Source organism: Equus asinus, chromosome 3 (genome assembly GCF_041296235.1).
Source record: "Equus asinus isolate D_3611 breed Donkey chromosome 3, EquAss-T2T_v2, whole genome shotgun sequence".
NCBI lineage: Eukaryota > Metazoa > Chordata > Mammalia > Perissodactyla > Equidae > Equus > Equus asinus.
The window spans coordinates 49,174,935-49,196,617 of record NC_091792.1 but is presented as its reverse complement, the minus strand read 5'-3'; the positions used below and the strand labels follow the sequence as shown (position 1 = coordinate 49,196,617).

The 21,683-nt window shown below is 35.6% G+C and overlaps 1 protein-coding gene across 1 annotated transcript in view; it reads left to right on the top strand.

Annotated features, from left to right (window-relative positions):
- The window catches only part of NAF1 (nuclear assembly factor 1 ribonucleoprotein), a 44,493-nt gene that overhangs the window by 8,949 nt on the left and 13,861 nt on the right, over positions 1-21,683 (top strand). The window contains exons 3-5 of the mRNA XM_014851463.3: positions 10,890-10,983; positions 14,059-14,141; positions 20,580-20,740. Of these exons, the coding sequence (XP_014706949.2) occupies positions 10,890-10,983; positions 14,059-14,141; positions 20,580-20,740 (338 nt within the window). The remainder of the gene's footprint in view (positions 1-10,889; positions 10,984-14,058; positions 14,142-20,579; positions 20,741-21,683) is intronic.

Below are 21,683 nucleotides of genomic sequence, written 5' to 3'. Positions count from 1 at the left end.
TGAATAAATACTGTTTTATTCAGCAGAGTCTCCATGTATGTCCTGTGTGTGTGTATATATATATATAAGATTATTATTACACAGGAACAGTCTATTTATTAGACTGCTTCATTCCCCAGTAGATTTTAATAAGTGAGTTCTGATTGCTTTAGAGGATAAAGACAAACATCTGTTGAAGAGGATCTAGCTAGAGAGAGAACATTCATACTTATGCTGAAAGCAAAGTAGCACCAGAGAATTATGGATTGAGTGCTGTGTGAAGGGGACTGGGCATAAGAAGCCGTAGGATTGAGTGGCAGGGAGATAACTTGCACTGGTCAAGGAAGGCGTCATGGCTGGAACTTAGATTGAAAGATGGGTAGGAGATATATGGAAAGGTGACAGGTGAGAATGTCAACTTTCCCCAGGAAAGAACCAAATCTGTTGCATGACAGTTGTATTCCTAGTGTTGGTTCCGTAGTACAGGCTCAGGGAATGTTTGTTTATTCATTCACTCACTCGTTTAGCATCCATACAGCTAATGTTGTCAGTTCTAAGATGGACACTTTTTTCACCCTTTAACATTTCTGAGAAGTTGGAACTAATAATTTATGGCATTTTACAATTGTTCGTGGTGCTTTTATCTTCATGATATATAAAATCATTGTCTTAGATTTGATGAAGAATGGATTCCTCAGTTAACATAAAGATAATACTTACATCATATTCATCGTTGCAGGTTTTTTCTTATTGACATGGATTATAATTTTATTTTACTTTTATATTTGTGAGTCACCTTTTGAAGGTATTCGTATGAACTTTGTTTCTGTGACAGTAATTTTAGAGAAAAACAGGATGAGAACATTGTATCAGTTAAAGAAAAAATATAAAGACACTTCAAAGAAGCGTTGACTTTTATTTTTTAGGTGAAAATAGTTAGTGGGCTAGGCTGAATCTAAGTTTAGTGTCGTATACAATAAAGTAGTTAATAAGGGCCATTAATGCTTATTGGTGATAGCTGAAGAAGTAGGTGAGTTCAGTGGAACGTTGTAAAAGTACTTCCCCTGGAGAAGTTGATGAATTAGACTAAGTGTTATATGTGGTCATAGTTGACACACAGTCCGCAGACCTAATTCATTCTTTTTTCCAATATGTTTTGCCAGCTGTAGGGAAAAAAAAGTTTCCAATCATGGCTCTCAGTACTCCAGGGATTGGATCCTACTTTCCAACCATATCTGAACAGTGAAGGCTCAACTAATAGCATCAGGTAATTGGCTGCCATATGCATGTCCTCTGTTCTTGGGTAATATGAGAAAAGTGGTCAGATAATTTCATTCCACTTTCCTCACTTCGTAAAATTCTCCTGGCATCAAAAAGGATTAGTTGCCATTTGGAATGTTTGATTCCTTTTCCACCACGCTCTGTTGCTTTTTTTCTATACTTGTGAGTGAAAACCCAAATCAAGGTTCTTTAGATAATTTTGCCTCAGAAGATCATCAAATTACTGATTGTTTTTTTCTTGCCCAATAATAAGCTTCAAAGAGCTAGGAAAGTCAAGGTCATTGTAAAATAAGAATATCACCTTCTCAGAGGGCTGTTTTTGAACCATTAGCTCCTTCCATTTTTGTGCTGGAAGTCTTAGAGACCCATTTTTGACTGGTGTATCTCCGGTTTAATTTTTAATAGGGTGAACTTTTAATGTTCTGTGCTACTCATCTGATTATTTTGCTTAACGGAGCCACCTTGTAGGTCATGCCAATGTTTGAGCATCAGAATATGATAATATCCTTATAACACAGGGAATGATTGCTCTTTGGTGAATATTTCAGAAGTGCAGTTAGCACCTTGTATTTCTTTAATGCCATAGCTGTGAGTATCTGTTATCCAGAATCATAGTAATTTTGTTTGATTCTAATATGTAATTTCTGTATTAATGCACTGTCCTTTTGATTACATGCGGTTAAAATATTTTTTAAGTTGTATTGTTAGCTATTTGTATGAACTATTCAGAACTTTTGCTTAGTTTCCTCACTATTGATAAATAAGACAATTGATACCCAGAAAGAAGGTGAGTTGCCTGAGGTAGAATAAGTGGGGAGGAGCAGATTTAGAGCTAGTAACAGGTAGGTTCCAGCCTGCTGTATCTTTAGTACTTCTGGAGACGTGCGTAGCAACATCGCAATTTGATCATTTGAGCTTCCTGACTCTGGTTTCTGAATACTGTAGCATATTTTATTGTGGTAAATGATGCTTGTATCATCTAATGTAAGCTTTCTTAAATTGTTTGCTTGGACCATATTGCCTTTCAATAAAGCCCTTGACTTGGAACTGTAGGGTGTGTAGGAAATAAATGGTTGAATTTCTTTAGTATGTTGAATTTTAGTTATTCATTTGCCAAATGCTGTGATGTGTCTGCGGATTTTTATTTCCATGTGGCCTTTTCTTTTGCCGATGGTATGAATGAAATATTTTTCTTCCTTTCCTTGCCTACTCTTTGTTACTAGATATAGAAATTTTGAATAAATATGTCCAGAAAAACTATTTTTACTCTTCTTTTGATTTTGAGTCACTAAACATAATATTAATTTTATTTAAATGGTGATATAGATCTTTATCTCTGGTTGCAGAGACTGTACCTCCAAAACAGGTTTTTAGTTTCTTTTTAATTTTGGGAAATAATAATGATGAAAATATAGATTTATCACAATCTTCATTTCCCAAGTGGAGTATTAAGGTTGGCATTAAGACTTCATAGTAATATGGTGCATGCTGTTATAATTTGATCTTAAAATTATACCTGTATTAATGGCTGACAATAGGTTAGTGCTGTTAATACCTGGGTATATGTTTTGTAACGGAGGGCTCTGTGGCTCTGTGGGAATATAAAGCAGTGCCGTCTGGTAGATCTTCCTGCAGTGATAGAAATGTTCTGTATCCGTGCTGTCTTAATACCGTGGCTATTCAGGACTTGAAATGTGGCTAGTGCAACTAAAGGCTGCATTTAGATTTTGTTTAATTTTAACTAATTAAACTTAAATAACCAAATGTAGTTAGTGCCTAGGACTGGAAAAGCAGAGTAAAAGGAGTCTTTCCTACTCACTCGTTCATCTTTCCTTGCGGGCTATAGGGTAACCCATGCTCCTGCTTTAATCTTCCTAACCTGCAGTAAATAGCCTTCTTGTCTTTTATTTTCAGTACACTTGACTTTTGCTCATTATGTAATGAAGGTCTTTCTATCCCAGGTTTCCCTCATCACCTCTCCTTGCCATTTTTAAGGTTGTCAGTTTGCTTTTACTTCTGATTCTTTATGTCCTATGTGCACTGTCAAAATGGTAGTAACCTTCAGTATGTGTTCTGGCCTTCTTTTCCCCTTATTGGAGTGTGTCTTTCTTGTCTTTTCTGTCACACATACACATCCTTTCCTTACTCATGGGAAAGCAAAGTGATTGATTTTTATTTCCTTCAAGGAGAATATGAGACTGAGCAGATTAATTCATTATCTTTCTTGGGGCAGCTGCTGCGTTATCAGGGAGCCAAGTGTTAATCTAAGAATTCTAATCGTGTTTGCTGCTGCAAACCTGAGGTATCTACACATCAGTCCTGGGCAGCGAAACTTCCTTGGAAGCCTGCCTTTTTTACTTCCTTTTTGAGAAGATTGAGTTGAAGTCCTTTTCATTCCCTGAGGTTTCTTTTGAATTCTAGGAATTATGTTTCCATTATCTGATTTTTGCTCTGCCTGAAAAAGACTGTGACCTCTTCTGAGATTTTTTGTTTAGCTTGGACTGATCAGATAAGTCAGTTCATTTAATAAATGTATACTAAGCCCCTACTGTGTGCTAGTCATTGTTCCAGTGCTGTAGGGATGAGCAAGGCAGACCAGGTCCTAGTTACTGTTGGATTTATTGTCTAGCTAGGGAAATGGACTTTGAAGCAAGTAAGCAAATAGGATTTTAGATAGTAATGTGTTTACAAGAAAGAAGAGCAGCCTGGCAATTTGGTAAAGGGTGACTAGGCTCGATGGTGGTCCAGTACTTTAGAAGTTAGGGAAGAGAAAGTAACATTTGACATCCAGACATCAAGACAACATCTTATATTGTCTGGTCTGGCATGGCAATCGAAGGGACTTTCCCTTTGAACCTCCTAAAGCTCTGCCTCTGTGAACCTGCCAAAAATCTTCATGGAAGGCACATCCCTTGGGTGAGTTCTTGTTGAGGATCTTTGGGAGATGTTTTCCCCCTTTGTTCCTCTTGCTAGCATGCTCATTTAAAAGGAACAAATAAGTCTTTTCTCCTTTGATTCAGTCCCCAAAATGTGTGCCATTTTCAAAGCAAATACACTGCTTGACTTAACTGGGCTTTCAAAGGCAAACTCTGTAACAGGCTCTTAACCTGGCGTTGTACTAGGCTGGTTTCACTACTGATCTCAACCTGGAGTTGTACTAGGCTGGTTTCACTACTGATCTCAACCTGGAGTTGTGCTAGGCTGATTTCACTTATCTCTTTATGAGTTTTTGTACAATATTTAATTCTTTACATACCTTTTATGTTCTGCAGAGTATTTGGAATAGAGATTTCATGCACATCACTTTTATAGGTAGGTCTGTTACTCTCAAGAAGCAATTTAATGCCTTCATTGGCCTCTTTTAGGAATACTCAGAAAACTAACTGTCCGTTCCTGTGTTACAAGGTACTGGGGTTGCAGAACTGGAGTTAGAAATATGGTGGTGATCACAGATAACAGTGTCTCTGTCTGTTTTTTCCCCTAAGTTTGGTTCTTCATGAAATCAGGCATCCTTCCCATTTGTACGCAAAACTTCATTCTGTTAATACATAGGTGGAAAGCAGGGTAGCAATAGGAATTAAGGGAGCCTGCCAGATTCTGTTTTTGACCGCAAGTATAAGACCCGGCCTCACTACAAATAAGTTGGCCTTGTGTACCTTCCCTTGTCTTCCTCATGCTGGATGTCTCGTAGGCATCAGAGAACATCAGGACTTCATCAGACCCTATAGACGGACCTGCTTAACCTATAGTAAAAATTGTGTTGTAATGATCTCGGAAGATGATGGAAAGGCATTTGATAAAGTCCAACAGTCATTTCTGATTTTACAAAACCACACAAATAAGAATAGATGGATACTTTATCAACCTAATTATTAAAAAGAAATTCCAATCAAAATGCATCATTATGCTTAACATTTGAAACATTCCAAATAAAGAGTCAGACATCATGCCCACTATCATCACAATTGCTTGACACTTCATATTCTGGAAATACCAACCAATGTCATTTGAAAAGTAAAAAATATGTTGTACTGATATTGAAAAGGAGGAGGAGGACTTATTTTTTGAAAATATGATAATAGAGTGAATACACAAGAAAATCACTAGACATAAATTTCAGCATGATGTTTTCTGTGTTCAAACAATTCTCTATAAAGAGTCTTTTTGTAATAGCAATAGAAGATATTAAATAACTAGGAATTTATAATAGCAAATAAAATATAAACTAGCTTCAAATAAGCCTGAGGATTATTTGGGACCTATAAGAAGATGACTATAATTAAATAGGATTTTAATCAGTACTAACAACACTAATATGACAAAATAGTTTTAGAGTTTATCTAGTAAAATAAATGTGTGAGAGTAGCTAGAAAAATTCCAAGGGGAAAATATTGATTGAGTGGAGGGGAACTAGCCCTTATTCCCAAATATGAAAACATTACAAAAGGTACAGTTGTTAAAATAGTTTAGTATTCACACTGAAATAGATCCAATAGAACTGAACAGAAATTTCCCCAAATACATAAGTACATTTAGTGTATGTTAAAATTTGTTTTTCAAACCAGCAAGGGAGAAGATGAATTATTCTACAGCCTTTGGGTAACAGCTAGTAATTTGGATAAAGAAAACCAATCTCTCCCTTGCTTTTTATACAAGAAAAAAATCACAAATTGACCACATATGCAAATTTTAAAAATAAAAATAGAGAAGCAACGAAAATAACAGGGAATTTTAAAAATGATCTTGGTATGGGGAAGGTCTTTCTAAATGTGACACACATTTCAAACGCCAAAAGAAAGAAGAGATTGATATAGTTGGACTACATAAAAATTAAAATGGCAAAGTTCCTTAAACAGTGAAAATGCTAAAAAACGTGCTGGGAGGTAAGGAAGTAGATATTTGCTATGTATTAGATAAGGGGAAAATGTTCTTAAAAACTCAAAGTTCTCATATAAATTAATAAAATCATAAACCCTCCAGAAGAAAAATGTGTAAAATATACAAATAATTCATAAACACATTCAGATAGCCAGGAGACTTGAGTGGATGCCCAGTCTTCCTGATTAATGAAGAAATTCAAATTAAAGCAGGATACTGCTTTAGACCTGTTAGATTGGCAAAGATTTAAAATTAGCTTCTCATTGATGGCAAAGATTTAGGAAAATCTCTCATACATTGTTTGTGGAAGTATAATTGATGTAACCTTCTTGAAAGGAAATTTAGCAGTATCTGTCAAAATTAAAAATGGTCACACATTTGGATCTAGCAGTTTCACTTAGAAGAATTTATCACAGGAGTTACACAAATATATATGTAAAAGAATATTTTTGTGTCATTGTGTGTAATGGTAAAAGAGGCAGGTACCATAAGAGTTTTAAATAAAATTAGATATTTATGTTTTGACGTAGAAAGATGTGCAAGATGTGATAGGTGAAAAGGATAACTTGCATTCCAGTATGGATATTTTATTTAAGTAAAACATTTTAAATTTTAGGAATGTAAGGTTTATATCTGCATAGTAAATTTATTTGAAAGAGACTGTTGGCAACAGCTGTCTATGGAGAGGAATTGGGAGGTTGAAAGGAGTAGATTAGGGGAATTTTGCTTTTTATTTTGTATCCCTCTGTACTACTTGAGTTTTAAGAAGACACAAGAAACGGAAAGATATTCCATGCTCATAGATAGGAAGAATTAACGTAGTTAAAATGTCCATACTTCCTAAAGCAGTCTACAGGTTCAGTGGAATCCCTATCAAAGTCCCAAAGACATTTTTCACAGAAATAGAACAAAGAATCCTAAAGTTTATATGGAAGAACAAAAAACCTCAAATAGCTGAAGCAATGCTGAGAAGAAAGAACAAAGCTGGAGGTATCATACTCCCTGATTTCAAAATATACTGCAAAGCTATACTAATCAAAACAGCATGTTACTGGTGCAAAAATGGACACACAGATCAATGGAACAGAATCAAGAGCCCAGAAATAAACCCATACATCTATGGACAGCTAATTTTTGACAAAGGAGCCAAGAACACAATGGAGAAAGGAAAGTGTCCTCAGTAAATTGTTGTGGGAAAACTGGACAGTGACGTGCAAAAAATGAAAGTAGACTCTTATCTTACACTATACACAAAAATTAACTCAAAATGGATTAAAGACTTGAATGTAAGACCTGAAACTATAAAGCTCTTAGAAGGAAACATAGATGGTATGCTCTTTGACATCAGTCTTAGCAGTATCCTTTTGGATGTCATGTCTCCTCAGGCAGGGGAAACAAAAGAAGAAATAAACAAGTGGGACTACAACAAACTAAAAAGCTTCTGTACAGCAAAGAAAACCATCAACAAAATGAAAAGACAGCCTATGAATTGGGAGAAGATATTTTCAAACCATATATCTCAGAAAGGGTTAATATCCAAAATACAAAAAAAAAAAAAAAAACCCTTACAACTCAACAACAAAGAAACAGCCCAATTGGGCAGAAGATCCAAACAGACATCTTTCCCAAGAAGATGTACAGATAGCCAGCAGGCACATGAAAAGATGTTCAACATCACTAATTATTAGAGAAATGCAAATGAAAAGTACAATGAGATATCACCTCACACCCATCAGAATGGCTATAATTAACAAGACAAGAAATAACAAGTGTTGGAGACATGTGGAGAGAAGGGAACCCTCATACACTGCTGGTGGGAATGTAAACTGGTGCAGCCACTATGGAAAACAGTACAGATTTCTTGAAAAGTTAAGAATGGAACTACAGTGTGATCCAGCTATTCCACTTCTGGATGTTTATCCAAAGAACATGAAAACACTAATTTGAAAAGATCCTCCCCCCCCATGTTCATTGCAGCATTATTCACAATAACCAAGACTGGGAAGGAAGCTGTCTGCCCATCAAGGGACGGATGGATAAGGAAGATGTGATACACACACACAGACACACACACAGACACAGAGACACACAGACACACACAGTGGAATACTACTCAGCCGTAAAAAAGATGAAATCTTGCCATTTGCAACAACACTGGATGGATTTGAGGGCATTATGCTAAGCAAAATAAGTCAAAGGGAGAAAGCCAAATACCATATGATTTCACTCATGAGGAAGATAAAAACAACAACAACAAATAAACACACACACAGAATAGATTGGTGGTTACCAAAGAGGAAAGGGGAGGGAAGAGGGCAAAAGGGGTAAAAGGGCGCATGTGTAGGTGATGGATGGCAATTAAACTTGGGGTGGTAAACATGATGTAGTTGGGGCAGCCTGGTGGTGTAGTGCTTAAGTTCACGTGCTCCGCTTTGGCTGCCCAGGGTACAGATCCTGGGCTTGGACCTACACAATGCTCATGAAGCCGTGCTGTAGCTGCATCCCACATAGAAGAAGTAGAAGGACTTACAACTGGGATATACAACCATGTATGGGGCTTTGGGGAAAAGGAAAAAAAAAAGAGGAAGATTGGCAACAGATGTTAGCTCAGGGCCAATCTTCCCCACCAAAAAAAACCAAACACACCCACGATATAGTCTACATCGAAATTGAAATATGATGTACACCTGAAATTTATATAATGTTATAAGGAAGTGTTACCTCAAAAATTAATTAAACTAAAAAAATAAAAACAGGAATATGTGTTGTTTTTAGACTTTAAAGTTAAAAAAACGTCAAAACAGTATCAGAGTTTAGATTTGTGCTGAAACATAATTATATTGCCTGGGCCTTTATTCTTTCTAATAGAACATGCAGAACAGAGAGCCTTTCATTTTGTGGTCAAATAGCATTTGTTTATTTGAGAATAACATTGATTTTGTGTCCCAAGTGTTGATGGCATGTGGTCTGCCCTCCTACCCAGTTCAGAAGTTTTTATCAAAGATCTAACAGCACTTCCTCTTTTGGAGACTTACCTACCCTTTCTTCTATCTGTGCACTCCTGACTTCATTTAACCAGTGGGGTTTATAACAGTCCAAAAGTAATGAAAGCTTTTCCTCTAGATCTTACCTTAATTTGGTTAGGCAAGGGGGCAGATCTGACGGCCACTATACTTCTGTATTAGAAAATGCCATTTGCCACTTAGAAGAGGTGCCACTCCCAGAACCAAAATCAGTGTGAGACCCATATCACAGTTGCCCTCTAAAATGTTATTCAAACCCTCCTGCCTGCAGTCCCCGCCATTGTAGTGCTCCACTCTTACGGTTCACAGGGTGTGGGGTTTCTTTAGCTAAGAACTGCCTAAACAAGGCTGTTCCACATTACGTGTTCTTTACCAGTTTCTTTTAACAACTGAACTCCCTTCTCTATTCTGATACACACTGGACTACTTTCAAACAATAGTCTTGCCAAGAAGAGGCTTTCTGAATTTAATATGATAAAATGACAAGTGGTTGTCCTCTCCCTAAAAGTACTCAGAAAAATTCTGACATATAAAACATCCTCATTTCCTCCAACGCCAGCCAGACTAACCATCCGGAGGTAAGTCTTCTGCCTTGAGCTGGTTGAGGCCCTTAGTGCGGCACTTCCTCAATAATTCTTGATGGGAAAATAGCGTCTCCCAGAAGCAAGTTATACTTTAACTCTGGTTAAATGATTTTGTTAAAAACCTTGTTTACGTCTCTATAGAGAAAAATGATTACCCATGATAATTTATCTGCAGGACACTGTATATTTAGATTTTCTCTTTGCCAATATTTCTCCAAAAAATTATCTTTCTCCTCCCAAACTAACTCCTAATATGCTGTCAGTAGGCTCTTTGCACTTTCAAGCCTTCTTAAGGAAAAACTTCCTTCTCAGAGTTAATAATGATGTTCTGGCAAAGGTCAAGAATAGAAAGCTGTTTATTTAATTTAAAACCTAAGATCAGTTTTATTCTTAGATTTCTCTTCAACTTCAGCTCTACTTCAATATCTAGTTTCTATAGCAACTGAGATACAGTTAGCAGCTGGGTCAGAAAAGAGAAATCTGTAGATGTAAAAAATTTAGTTTTTAAACTTGCGAGGGAAGATACCAGGCAACACCTTCACAGCTTTTCTAGGCTGAAGCCTACATTCTGTTTCCAGGAATTCTGTATTTTTTCTGAAGAGGCCAGACGTTTATATTTATCTCTTTTTTACACAGCCCCAGAAAAGATTGCTGCTTCTCTGTTCCACTATTTAATCAGAGTCAAATAATTACTTCACCCAAATTAAGACAGCTAAGAGAGAACTCTTCTTCTGTGGAGAAATTGCAGTGACCAGTAGAATTATTTCTTTTCAAGTGGAATGTCTCTGGGAATTATTATGTGAATTGTCTCTTTTCTTTACCTTGGATTCCTTAAGAATAGCTTTGTTGTTGTTCTCTTGTTTAAGAGTGATTGCAAAAATCTAGAATGGTACTCTTGTCTGTGTTCTTGGTCTAGCCAGCCTGGAGTGTAGGTTCTAGACCTATTGCATCACTGCCGCGCGGAGATGTTGCAGGTGGGAGAAATGCTGTCAGACACTGGAAAGGATAACATCAAGGAGATGGCATAAGTACTTAATGTTCCATCTTCATAAATGTGTATAGTACTTTAAATGGAAACTGTGTCCCGTTGTCTAGAGTTAAGTTGTTGAAGCTGGAGGAAGGTTAATGCTTTTTTCTATTACAGGAACTACCTTCTGTTGAAGAGCTCACTGTTATTCTGCCTGAAGATATTGAATTAAAGCCTCTTGGGAGGGTTTCAAGTATTATTGAGCAATTGGGTATGTAAGTAATTTTATTTAAAATTATCATGTATATCCAAGCATACACTAATAATCAAATCAAAGACTTTGACTAGTGAATTTTCTGTGAAATATGTAAGTCATTGCGTTCGAATAGATATGTTGTTTTTACTTATACAAGTAATCCATAAATACATTGTCTTTATAAAAATTTAAAGTCTGCTTTTATTGACATATTTCTTCAGCATTTTGTATGGTTTGGTGTATTCATTTTCTATTGCTGTTAAATAACTACAAATTTGGTGGCTTAAAACAACACAAATTTACTATTTACAGTTCTACGGGCCGGAAGTCTGATATGGGTCTCACTGGGCATCAGGGCTGAGTTCTGTCCTGAGGCTCTGGGAGAATCCATTCCTTTGTTCCTTTTAGCTTCTAGAGGCGGCCCGCATTCCTTGGCTCATGGACCTCTTCATCCTCAAAGCCAATAATGTCCCTTCTCTCTGCCCCTTCTTCTGTCGTCATCGCGTCTCTCTCTGACCACAGCCTGGAAAGCTGCTCCGCTGTTAAGGACTCCTTAGGTTGGGCCTACATGCATAATCCAGGATGATCTCCCCATTTCAAGGTCCTTAACCTTCATCACATTTGCAGAATCTTTTTTTTCATGTAAGGTAACATATTCACAGGTTCAGGGATTAAGGTTGTGGTACCTTTTGTTTTTTTTTTCTGCAGGAGGGTGGATTATTCTGCCTACCACCTTTGATTTTATTTTGTAAACATGTAAATTAGAAAGTTCTGTGATTTAATACTGGTATTAACGGCATGAAATCTGAAGCTTATTGGATTATAGAGAACTAGATATTACAGATTTCTTTTAGCCCCAGGATGTGAGGTAGGTCTATGAAAGGCCTTGAAGTTACTGGAGCTGCCATTAACTCTCAGAGTAAGACACACCTGAGACTAGAACTCAGCGTTGACAAATCCATGAGATTTTTGAACTGGACAGAAGACCTGGATTATTCATAGCCCCCTTAGTTTACAGGACTTCAAGGACATGGAAAAATTCAAGTCACTTCCTCTTATGATCAGTTGTATAATGAGTCAGTGGTAGAAATGGGACTTTATCTTTTGACCTTTTTCTAACAGTGCCCATATCAATATTTAAAAAAATTAATACTTATATAATTTTGTACTTCTGCAATTTATTAATCAAAATTCTGATAAAGTGAAACTTCTTTTTACAAAAATCACAATGATTAAAACTCTTTACGTGATTCTCGTCATTACGTTTACTAGTTTTTAAGTTATTTTATGGTCTTTAATAATATGCATAAGTAACCAAACAGGTAATTACTTGATTACATAGTATGAGTTGAGCATTTATTAGACTTGATATATATAGAAAAAATTTAGGTTGCAATGTTTATTCTCAAGGAAAAAAATATAAACTATATGGTACACATGGAATAATACATTTTCAGAATAGGTTTTTGACTAACACATCCTAATACACTAGCAAAATTCTCAAGTTGGTGGGAATAAAGATTGAATGAATTACAGTCAGCACAAGCTACTCTGTTTCGAATGCCTAAAATATCTAACATTATTTGGATCAAATTACAAAAAAGAAAATACAAGTATTAGTATATTATGCAAAAAAAATCTACAAATTCAAATTAGTACCCAAATATGAAAAGAGAGGATTTGGCTTTGTACTCTGCAGTTCTTCTAGAAGTTATGTTGGTTGGTTCTTTTTTTTTAACTTGGAAAATACAAGAGGCTAATTAGATATTATCCATCAGGTAGACGTGGAGAGATTTCATGAAATTAAGGATCTTGTACTAAGTACATACCTTCAGAGTATTCATAGCCTTTGAAAGTTTCTATCAATATATGGTACAAACTCTTAAATTTGTTTGAACCCAACTACCTGAAATTGTGTACCACCTAGAATCATAGTAATAAAAGCATGGGTCTTTTACACGGCGGAAACACAATCAGTAGTTGTGTTGTTACAGGAAGAGTCTTGGAACTAGGGATCTAGGTTCCAGTGGTAACTCGGTCTGAAATTGGCCAGGTGGTAATATTAGTCTTTTGAGTCCTGTTTTCTCATTTTTCTATAAAGTAAGAATATTGGATTAGGTGATCTTTTATTTTCATATAATTTGACTCTTTGGGAAAGGGATTAGAAAGGAGAGATGAGTGACAATGAATTTTGTTAGTGCTCATTATCATTATCAGTCTTTACTCATCATCTTTATTCCAGGTGCAGATCTAACTTAAAAAATGTTGATCCATCATCTCTTACTTATATGTATGTTCAGAACTTAGAAGCACTAACTGTTGAAATTAACTGGGATACAATTGAAATTTTTTGAATGAATTTTAATAATCTGAACTAATATATTTCCTCTCTCAGGTAGATGTGGCATTATCTATGTAATGTGACAAAGTATTCTTGCCGTTTGCCCTAATTTTCTAAGAACCTGTTGTGTGTATTTTTTTCTCTTTGCTGAAGTAGATCAGTTTAACATTTGTGGCACTTACAAGAATTGGAGATTATGCCAGACTAGTGGGATAATGCTTTTGCTTTTTGAGAAGGGAAGTGATAAAAATTACTGTGAGTTCTCTGGTTCTTCATCTGTTCAGAGGAAGATGCTTTTGTGAAGTCTAACTTTTTTGTATATCAGTAAGTAATCAGTGCTTTGTAGGAAAGAATTTCTAGAATGAGAAAGAAGACTAATTTCTTACAAAACAGGAGTTTTGTGATTAAATGTGATTATATTTTTTGGGTAAAAATTGCTCAAGGAAATGTACATGGCTGGAATTGGTTGACTTTTTAATGGGTGATTCAAGTTTTCTATGAGGTTTTGTACTTTAATTTTTTTCTTAGAATTATAGCTTTTGTGTTAAATAAAAATATGTAGAATCTATTTTCTTGGTGCCACTCAGTAATAAGTAGACTTTGTTTATCCAAGAGGAATAGTTACTGAGGTATATTATCTCACCTTAAATTTCATTTAAAATTATGTTGGAATTAAAACCTAAATTCCCATTTAAATTCTGTATCTTCTGATTAAATCTTGAAATAATCTATTTTGTTTCATTTTTCAGTAATAATTGAATCTATGACTAACTTACCTCCAGTTAATGAGGAGACTGTAATTTTTAAAAGTGATCGACAGGCAGCAGGAAAGGTTTGTAAAAAATTCAGATCTTACAAATTATTCTGTGTCTTTGTTGATTGGTTTTCCTGACTTTCCCTATCTGTCCTAAAAAGAGTTTATTAATTTTAGTAGATGAGCAGTCTGTAGCTCTCAACTTTTAGTACGTTATTTATGCTCTTCAGTACTTGGTGTCCGTCTCTATATTGGTTTAATATTGCTTATTACTCTTTCCTGCTTGAGTCATTAAATGCACATGTATAGATTTTTTTCCTGATGTTTGTCAGGTGCTTTGCTAGGCAGTGGGTCTACACAGTGAACAAGGCACAGTTCCCTACCCTTCAGGTACTCAGTTGAGTGCGGGAGACTTTCCACAGTGTAGTAGTTCTTAACCTTTTTTGATTTGTGAGTCCCTTTGAATAGTGGCTCTCAAAACTTTTTAGACTGGCTTCCTCAGGTGGAAGCTGAGAGTGGAATCTTTTTCAAATGGAAAGAAATTTCAGTGATAGCAATAAAGCATTGCTGTGAGCACATTCTGGGGAATTATGAATATGTGTACTTAGTACTCACCCTAAGGTTGGGTCCCTTTTAACATCTAACTAATGGAACTACAGTGCATGTCCATCCTTAATAGGGAAGACCACATATTTTACCCAGCAAATACACAATTCTGAGCAGTCAGCAGAGGATATAAAGCCTTCAAAGAACAAGAATATAAACACCAACCAAGTGTTCCTGTTCTGGTAGTAGGGACAGTGTTTTGTTTTGTGGGTTTTTTTTAAACATTGGCGCCTGAGCTAACAACTGTTGCCAATCTTTTTTTATTTTTTTCTGCTTTTTCTCCCCAAGTCCCCTCAGTACATAGTTGGATATTTTAGTTGTGGGTCCTTCTAGTTGTGGCATGTGGGACGCTGCCTCAGTGTGGCCTGACAAGTGGTGCCATGTCCACGCCGGGGATCCAAACCAGCAAAACCCTGGGCCACCAAAGTGGAGTGCGCAAACTTAACCACCCAGCCACGGGGCTGGCGCCAGGACAGTGTTTTATTCACCTCGTTATTCCCCACTGTACAAAGTACAGCCCTTCGTAAATTATATGTGCTAATAAGTAAATGTGTATTGAGTTGAAAACAAGCAAGAAACCAGCTGCTGTCTTCAAAGAAGCAACGTTATGGGGTTTAGTTTTTCCCAGATAAGCAACAGTAGGCTTCTTTTTTTTGTTCTAGGAGATAGAATTAATTTACATTTAGTCAGAAAAAAGCATATACTTTGGCCTATGTTACTGAGTCACTCACATGAGCTTCCCTTTTCTCTGTCTTTTCCTGCTATTCCATTCTAACATAAATTAGAAGAGATCAGGTTTTTATCAGGGTCCTGCACCTTGCACTACCTACATATACTTTTTTTAGGTTGATAGGCCAATTTACCAAAGAGAAATGAGTCACAAAGCAGTCAGTGGCAGAATTAACTGGAGTTTAGAACTGATATTTTTTGACAATTCTTGAGAAAGTTTGTGAGGGAAGAAAGAGTTTTTAATGCCTGAAGGATGGTGCTGTACCCCTTTCACGTACCTATTCTTAATGCTTTTGTTTCAAGTACGGGTACTGCTGGGACCTTTATAAGGGGTTAGAGGTATATGAGGGGGCTTAACCTTCAAGAAGGTTGAGAGACAAAAAGAATGGAAGGTGAGTGGATGATCAGGCTGTGAGTGGCTCTCCATGCCCAATGGTACACTTCTTTAGGAGAAACCAATAATCTGTGCAGGTGCAAAAGCAAAACATTTCTTGCTGTCCTTAAGAAAGTAGTAGAAGAGGGGAGGGGAAAAGAAGCAAAAGAAGTGTATTTCTTGATTTTCTGACTATGGATTGAAACTTATTATTATGATTTTCATGACAGTTGCCTTTTTCTCTAAGTAGCTAACTTAGACAATTTTAATTTCAAAATACCCAACACTTTGCTAATTTAAAACCTCTAAACTCATTTTTCTTATATCCTGAATACATTTGAAATTTCAGTCCTATGATTGTGACTAATAATGTTAATACTCAGCTCTTCTGTCGTTTGTCTTTGAAAGGATAAAAATGTAACATTTATGCCTCTGACTTTAGCTATATGACATATGTCTAGAGGGAATAATTAAATCTATTTCTAAATTTTACATAGAAAGCTTTGTAAATTCAGGAAGTGACAAGTCTCCTAAAAATATTTAATTATAAATCTAAGCACTTTGAAATGATTCCCCAAAATAATGGCAGGGGTAGGGAGGGCCGAGAGTATCAGTTAAACAACCCAATGGCTAGAAAATGAAATTGAATCGATTTTAGATCATTAGCGTATCTCATCGAGATACTATATTAGTTTTCCCTTCAATGTCAAACCTTTGTACATCGCTTCTTTTCCCTCTGCTCTTCAGTAATAACAATAATAATGAGGCATGGTGATAAATACTTTGTGTATCTTTTTAAAGTCACTGAAACTCTGTAGAAATCCCATTTACTGAAAAATCACAAAATTTTTGAGTTTACAACTCAGTTGGTCTGTCTGATTCCTTTCCCTTCCACCTCCCACCCTCTTCCCCACTGATTTGAGGAGGGCGAGCTCAGATTTGAATTCTACTTTTTGCCCTTTAATCGTAATAGTAATTAGTTCTTCTTGATAAATGATCAATGAAATTCCATTTTTAATGTTTTGTTCTTTAATATAAGGAGATTTTTAAAAAATTGACCAAACTATGCCACCTATTATCCCTGATAAGCTAATTTGTTGGTTATTTGTTTTGCATTTACTTTTGAGTATTTATTAGAGCAAGTTTTGTTTGTATTATTATTGTTTGTTTTACTTTTTAGTAAACCAAAACAATGAAATCAATTTCCCTGTCTGATATCATTGGTTAGGAAGTTTTACTGATCTTTTTTTAAAGAATACTTTATATTAGTCTTGGTTGGTAGTATGTGATGATTTTCTGAAAGTCTCCATATTATATTGATAGAGTGGATTTTTTTCCCTCCCTCAGTAACTTGTGATATAGTAATATGCACAGTGATTGAAACAATCATTTGACCTAACTAATGAATTAGAATACTCTTATTGTCTTCATTTTTATGAATGGAAAGTCAAAATAGTATAAAGCGATTGATAAGAGACAATTCTGGATGGCTGTGGGAGTTCATTGCCCCCTTTCTTCTGTTGGTAGTTTAGCCAAAATCAGGCTCAGCTGGAAAGACAGTAAGGCCTTTGGCTAATGGCGTTTTTTGAAGGCTGTTCACAGAGCACTAGCATGTGGATCTTGGCCCTCCACGTGCACAGCCCTCCAGCATTGTTCCTGGGCCTGGAGATTCCTTGATATGTTTCGTGTTCCCTAGACAAACTAGGCGTTACCTAGTCCCTCTTAGGCTAACCTGTAAGTATATAACATGGTGTGTGTGGAGAGGGGAGGAGAGTATGGCTTATTCTCTCAGAATGCTCTTTATGCATGTGCGGCCACTTGGCCCAGGCAGCCCCCCCACCGCTGGAACTCTTGCAGTGTGGCATATGGAACACCTAAACCCAGCCTATGCTGTGGAATGAGAATTTGGGGCGCTAACATACTCTTACTTTCTTGCTTGTCAGTTTTTTTCCCCACAGACCCTATGCTATATCTGTACTATGTGGTGGTAGTGGTGTGTCTTTGTGACTCCTTTGTGTGACAGGAACCCTTCCAGGTCTTTTAGCAGAAAGATACTACTTTTGAGTAAGTGATGGGGTGAGTATTATAAGCTAGAGCTAAGTAGAAGGACACTTTGAAAACTACCTTTCAAATAACAGGGTGTGTGTAAAACATTAGTTGGATTAAATTTTTATATGAGTATTTCTACAGAATATATACTATTATTTAAGGTATAAAGAAAGCTATTGCCCACCTTAAAGTAAATCTCTTCGACATTACTATCCTGAGTTCTGTTTCTTACACTGTCCTTGTGGACTGTTCCTTTCTTTTTTTTCCTTTATGAGGAAGTTTGGCCCTGAGCTAATATCTGTTGCCAATCTTCCTCTTTTTGCTTGAGGAAGATTGTCCTGAGCTGACATCTGTGCCAGTCTTCCTCTATTTTGTATGTGGGATGCTTCCACAAGCTAGCTTGAGGAGGCGGTGTGTATGTCTGCGCCTGGGATCCAAACCCGTGAACCAGAGTGCCTGAACCTAAACACTAGGCCACTGGGCCGGCCCCGCCTATTCCTTTCTTTTTATCTCTAGTCAGGCAGTATGGGAGTTGCGAAATCCCCATAGTCAGGTGGAAAGACAGCAGGATTCAAAGTTTAAGGGAACTGTGAGAGGAAGTGGGCTGGCCTGAGCCCTACTTTGTCTCAAGTTGCTCTTCACACTTTAGCTCTCAGGTATTAGCCAGTCTAAAATCTATACTCTGAAGCTATCATTGGTTAAAATATTGTTAAATCCTCCTTTTCTGTAATTCTGAATTAGCCAGATTGCTTCTGTGAACTCAGTCAAGTATCCCTGTGACTGTTTGAAGGAGGACTGTAAATCCGGCTCAGTATTGGTGTATGCCGTGTACTGACTTCATAAGGCAGCTTCCTGATACCTGCTGTATGTGCTGTTATTTCACTTAAAACTTTATAATAATTTTATGGTGCTGTGTCTTATAAACACTTCAGATCTTAAGAATTGGCAACTAAGTATGCTATGATTTTATCCAGGAATTTGAAAATCACTTACAGTTTAGTTCAAACCAGTCTCTGCATAAACCCAAAGCTGTTAAGGCATTTTCCTAGTGAAATCATTTCTCCCAGTTAGGAGATGGAAGCTTGCTATCCAGGAAACAAATCCTTGGGAAACAGCTTTTTATACCAGGTCACAAACAATCATTACTGTACCTTGTACTAATGGATTCATAGGAAATTTTTTTTAAAGATATTTTTGTCCCTGTCCAGACTTAAAGTATAGATTTGTCGATATTCATCAAGGGAGTTAAACAAAATGTGAATTGTTTTTAAGATTTTTAAAAAAGTGACAAGTAAGATGATATATTACTTTAGTGTATGTAGTGTAGGCCAGGAAGAGTTGTGCTGCATGTATCCCTTTCTATCCTTTGCACTTCTGGTTGGAAGAGGTCTACTGTTTTTATCTAAATCCTTTCAAATACATTTCTCGCTATTTTTAGAGTAATCTTATCTTCAGAACGTTGGTACCATGATGGGTGAGTTGTTTTATGCCAGATTGAGAATTAATAAAAGCTTGAATGGTATACTGCAGAGCATAAAATGAGAACATTTACTATCAAAAAGCAAGAACTGAGGATGTAATAAAACGAGTACTTTCAATACAGTTGGTTTAAAATGGTCCAAGCTATTTGGAAATTATTTAATAATTTACATCAAGACTTTTAATAATAATCATACTCTTGGTTCCAATAATTCCATCCCTTACAAATCAATTTTCAGGAAATCTTAAGTACAGAAGTTTATGGATAACGATGTTCATCATGGCATTATTTATAATACTGAACAAATTGGAAGCTACCTAAATGTCCTGTAGTATAAGACGAGTTAAATAAATTGTGCTAAATCTATATAGGAGTGTTATATACCCACTGAAATTATACTTATGAATAATATTTGTAACATGCAAAAATTTAGTGCAACTTTAGGTTTTAAAAGGGAGCAGTATGTAAAGCTACAGTATAATCTCAAAAGAAAAAAATCATTAATGGTGAAATCTACACTGACATTGGTCATGGTCCAGTTTCTGTAATATACATAATTTGTTGTCAGAAACATTATTTTTAAAAATTCAGGTATTTGAGAAGAATTTGAAAACAAGAGACTTCCTTTCATCTTTCATAAAACATTTTCAGAAATAAAATAATTTGTCTTGGTGCTAAAAGCAGTTCCTTTATGTAAAAGTTAAAGGCTGTACAGCATCTTTGATTTTTGAGAAATAAGCAACTTCATGTTGAAACCTGCTTTTACTACTTTTCGAATTAGAAAAAGTTGTGGTTTAATTTTTTAAAGATGTTAATCACTATATGGAAATAGAGGGATTGAATACCCATTAAAGCAGAAGTTTGCCTTTTAAGTTTTATGTCTTGAGACACTGACTCAGAGACAGCGTTTTAATTCTCAAAAGTTACCAATTGTAATTCTTTTCTTCATACCTTACCACTTAAATGACCAAAAATAAAACCAAAACTTCATAATTTACATCTGGTATTACTAAAATGATTTGAATTTAGTAAGAACTAACTTGTTACACTTGTTTTAAATTCATAAAAAGGAAATGTGGAATAAGTTAATGCATTTATAATCAAACTATGAAGACTTTGTGATTATGCAAAAATGACAAATAGAAATACAATTTTATTCTGACGCTGACAAAATTACCTTGTTATAGCAATTATCAGTGTTTTGCTTTTTTAAATATTACTGACTTTTCAAGTCATTTGTCATGTTAAAGGAGGCCTTTATGTTTCTTCTATTTTATAGATATTTGAGATATTTGGACCTGTTGCACATCCATTTTATGTGTTACGGTTTAATTCTTCAGAGCACATTGAGAATAAAGGTATTAAAATAAAAGATACTATGTATTTTGCTCCATCAATGAAAGACTTCACTCAATATATATTCACAGAAAAACTTAAACAGTAAGTACTTGATTGACATGTTAGTGTTGTTTGCTTGTCTTATGTTTATATTTTAGGAATAATTCTTAGTGATGGCAGTTTCTTGTAGTTAAATGGTACGTATCTTCCAAAGAGTTCATTTATTTTCCTAGTAACATCTCTGAAAGCTACAATTTATTATGATATTCTACAGATAGAGATCATTTATATCATTTGGCCAAAATGACATGATCAACTAGTAAGAATACATTTGAGCCATAAAAATTTTCTGAATTCTAATCCATTGTTTTTTCCATTATATACTTTTATATACATACTCTTTCAGTATTAGTATTATCATTTAAAAAATTCTTTTCCAACTTAAGTAAAATTTTCTTTGGATTATAGTCATAGGCTTAACTATTTAATAAACTTTGTAATACTCAAGAAGAAAAAGAAAATGAGTAAATTTCAGATTGTGTATAAATTGCAAATTTATAGAAGAGAGAAGTAAAATATGTCTGTGAAAAGTTGTATATCAAACTGTGATAAATAGGGTTGACAACCTACAAACCAGTGCCCTTCATTTTGCCTGTAAATATGCTAAATGATGCCTGTGGCGTGTGGGTAGTAGTATTTCTGCATATTTATGCTCCCACTGGTTAATTGTATATTTTCCATGTGTTAATTGTTACCAGGTGTTAGCTGTAGAGCTACTTATATCAGTCAAACTTATATAATTTAATTTATATAAATCAATGACATATAGTTCAAATAGCATAGCTTTTTCTGTAAAAATAAGTTGAATACTTTGGAAAGATGTAATGAATATGAGGCACTAAAAAAATAATGTCCAATTAAGAGTGGAAGAAAAGACTGTGAAAGATTGGGGAATGCGAGAGGAATCCTGAATCCAAAAAGACTTTTCACTTCGTTTGACAGACAAGTCCTGTCTTTAGTTGGAAACTTGAAATTTAGGTGAAGC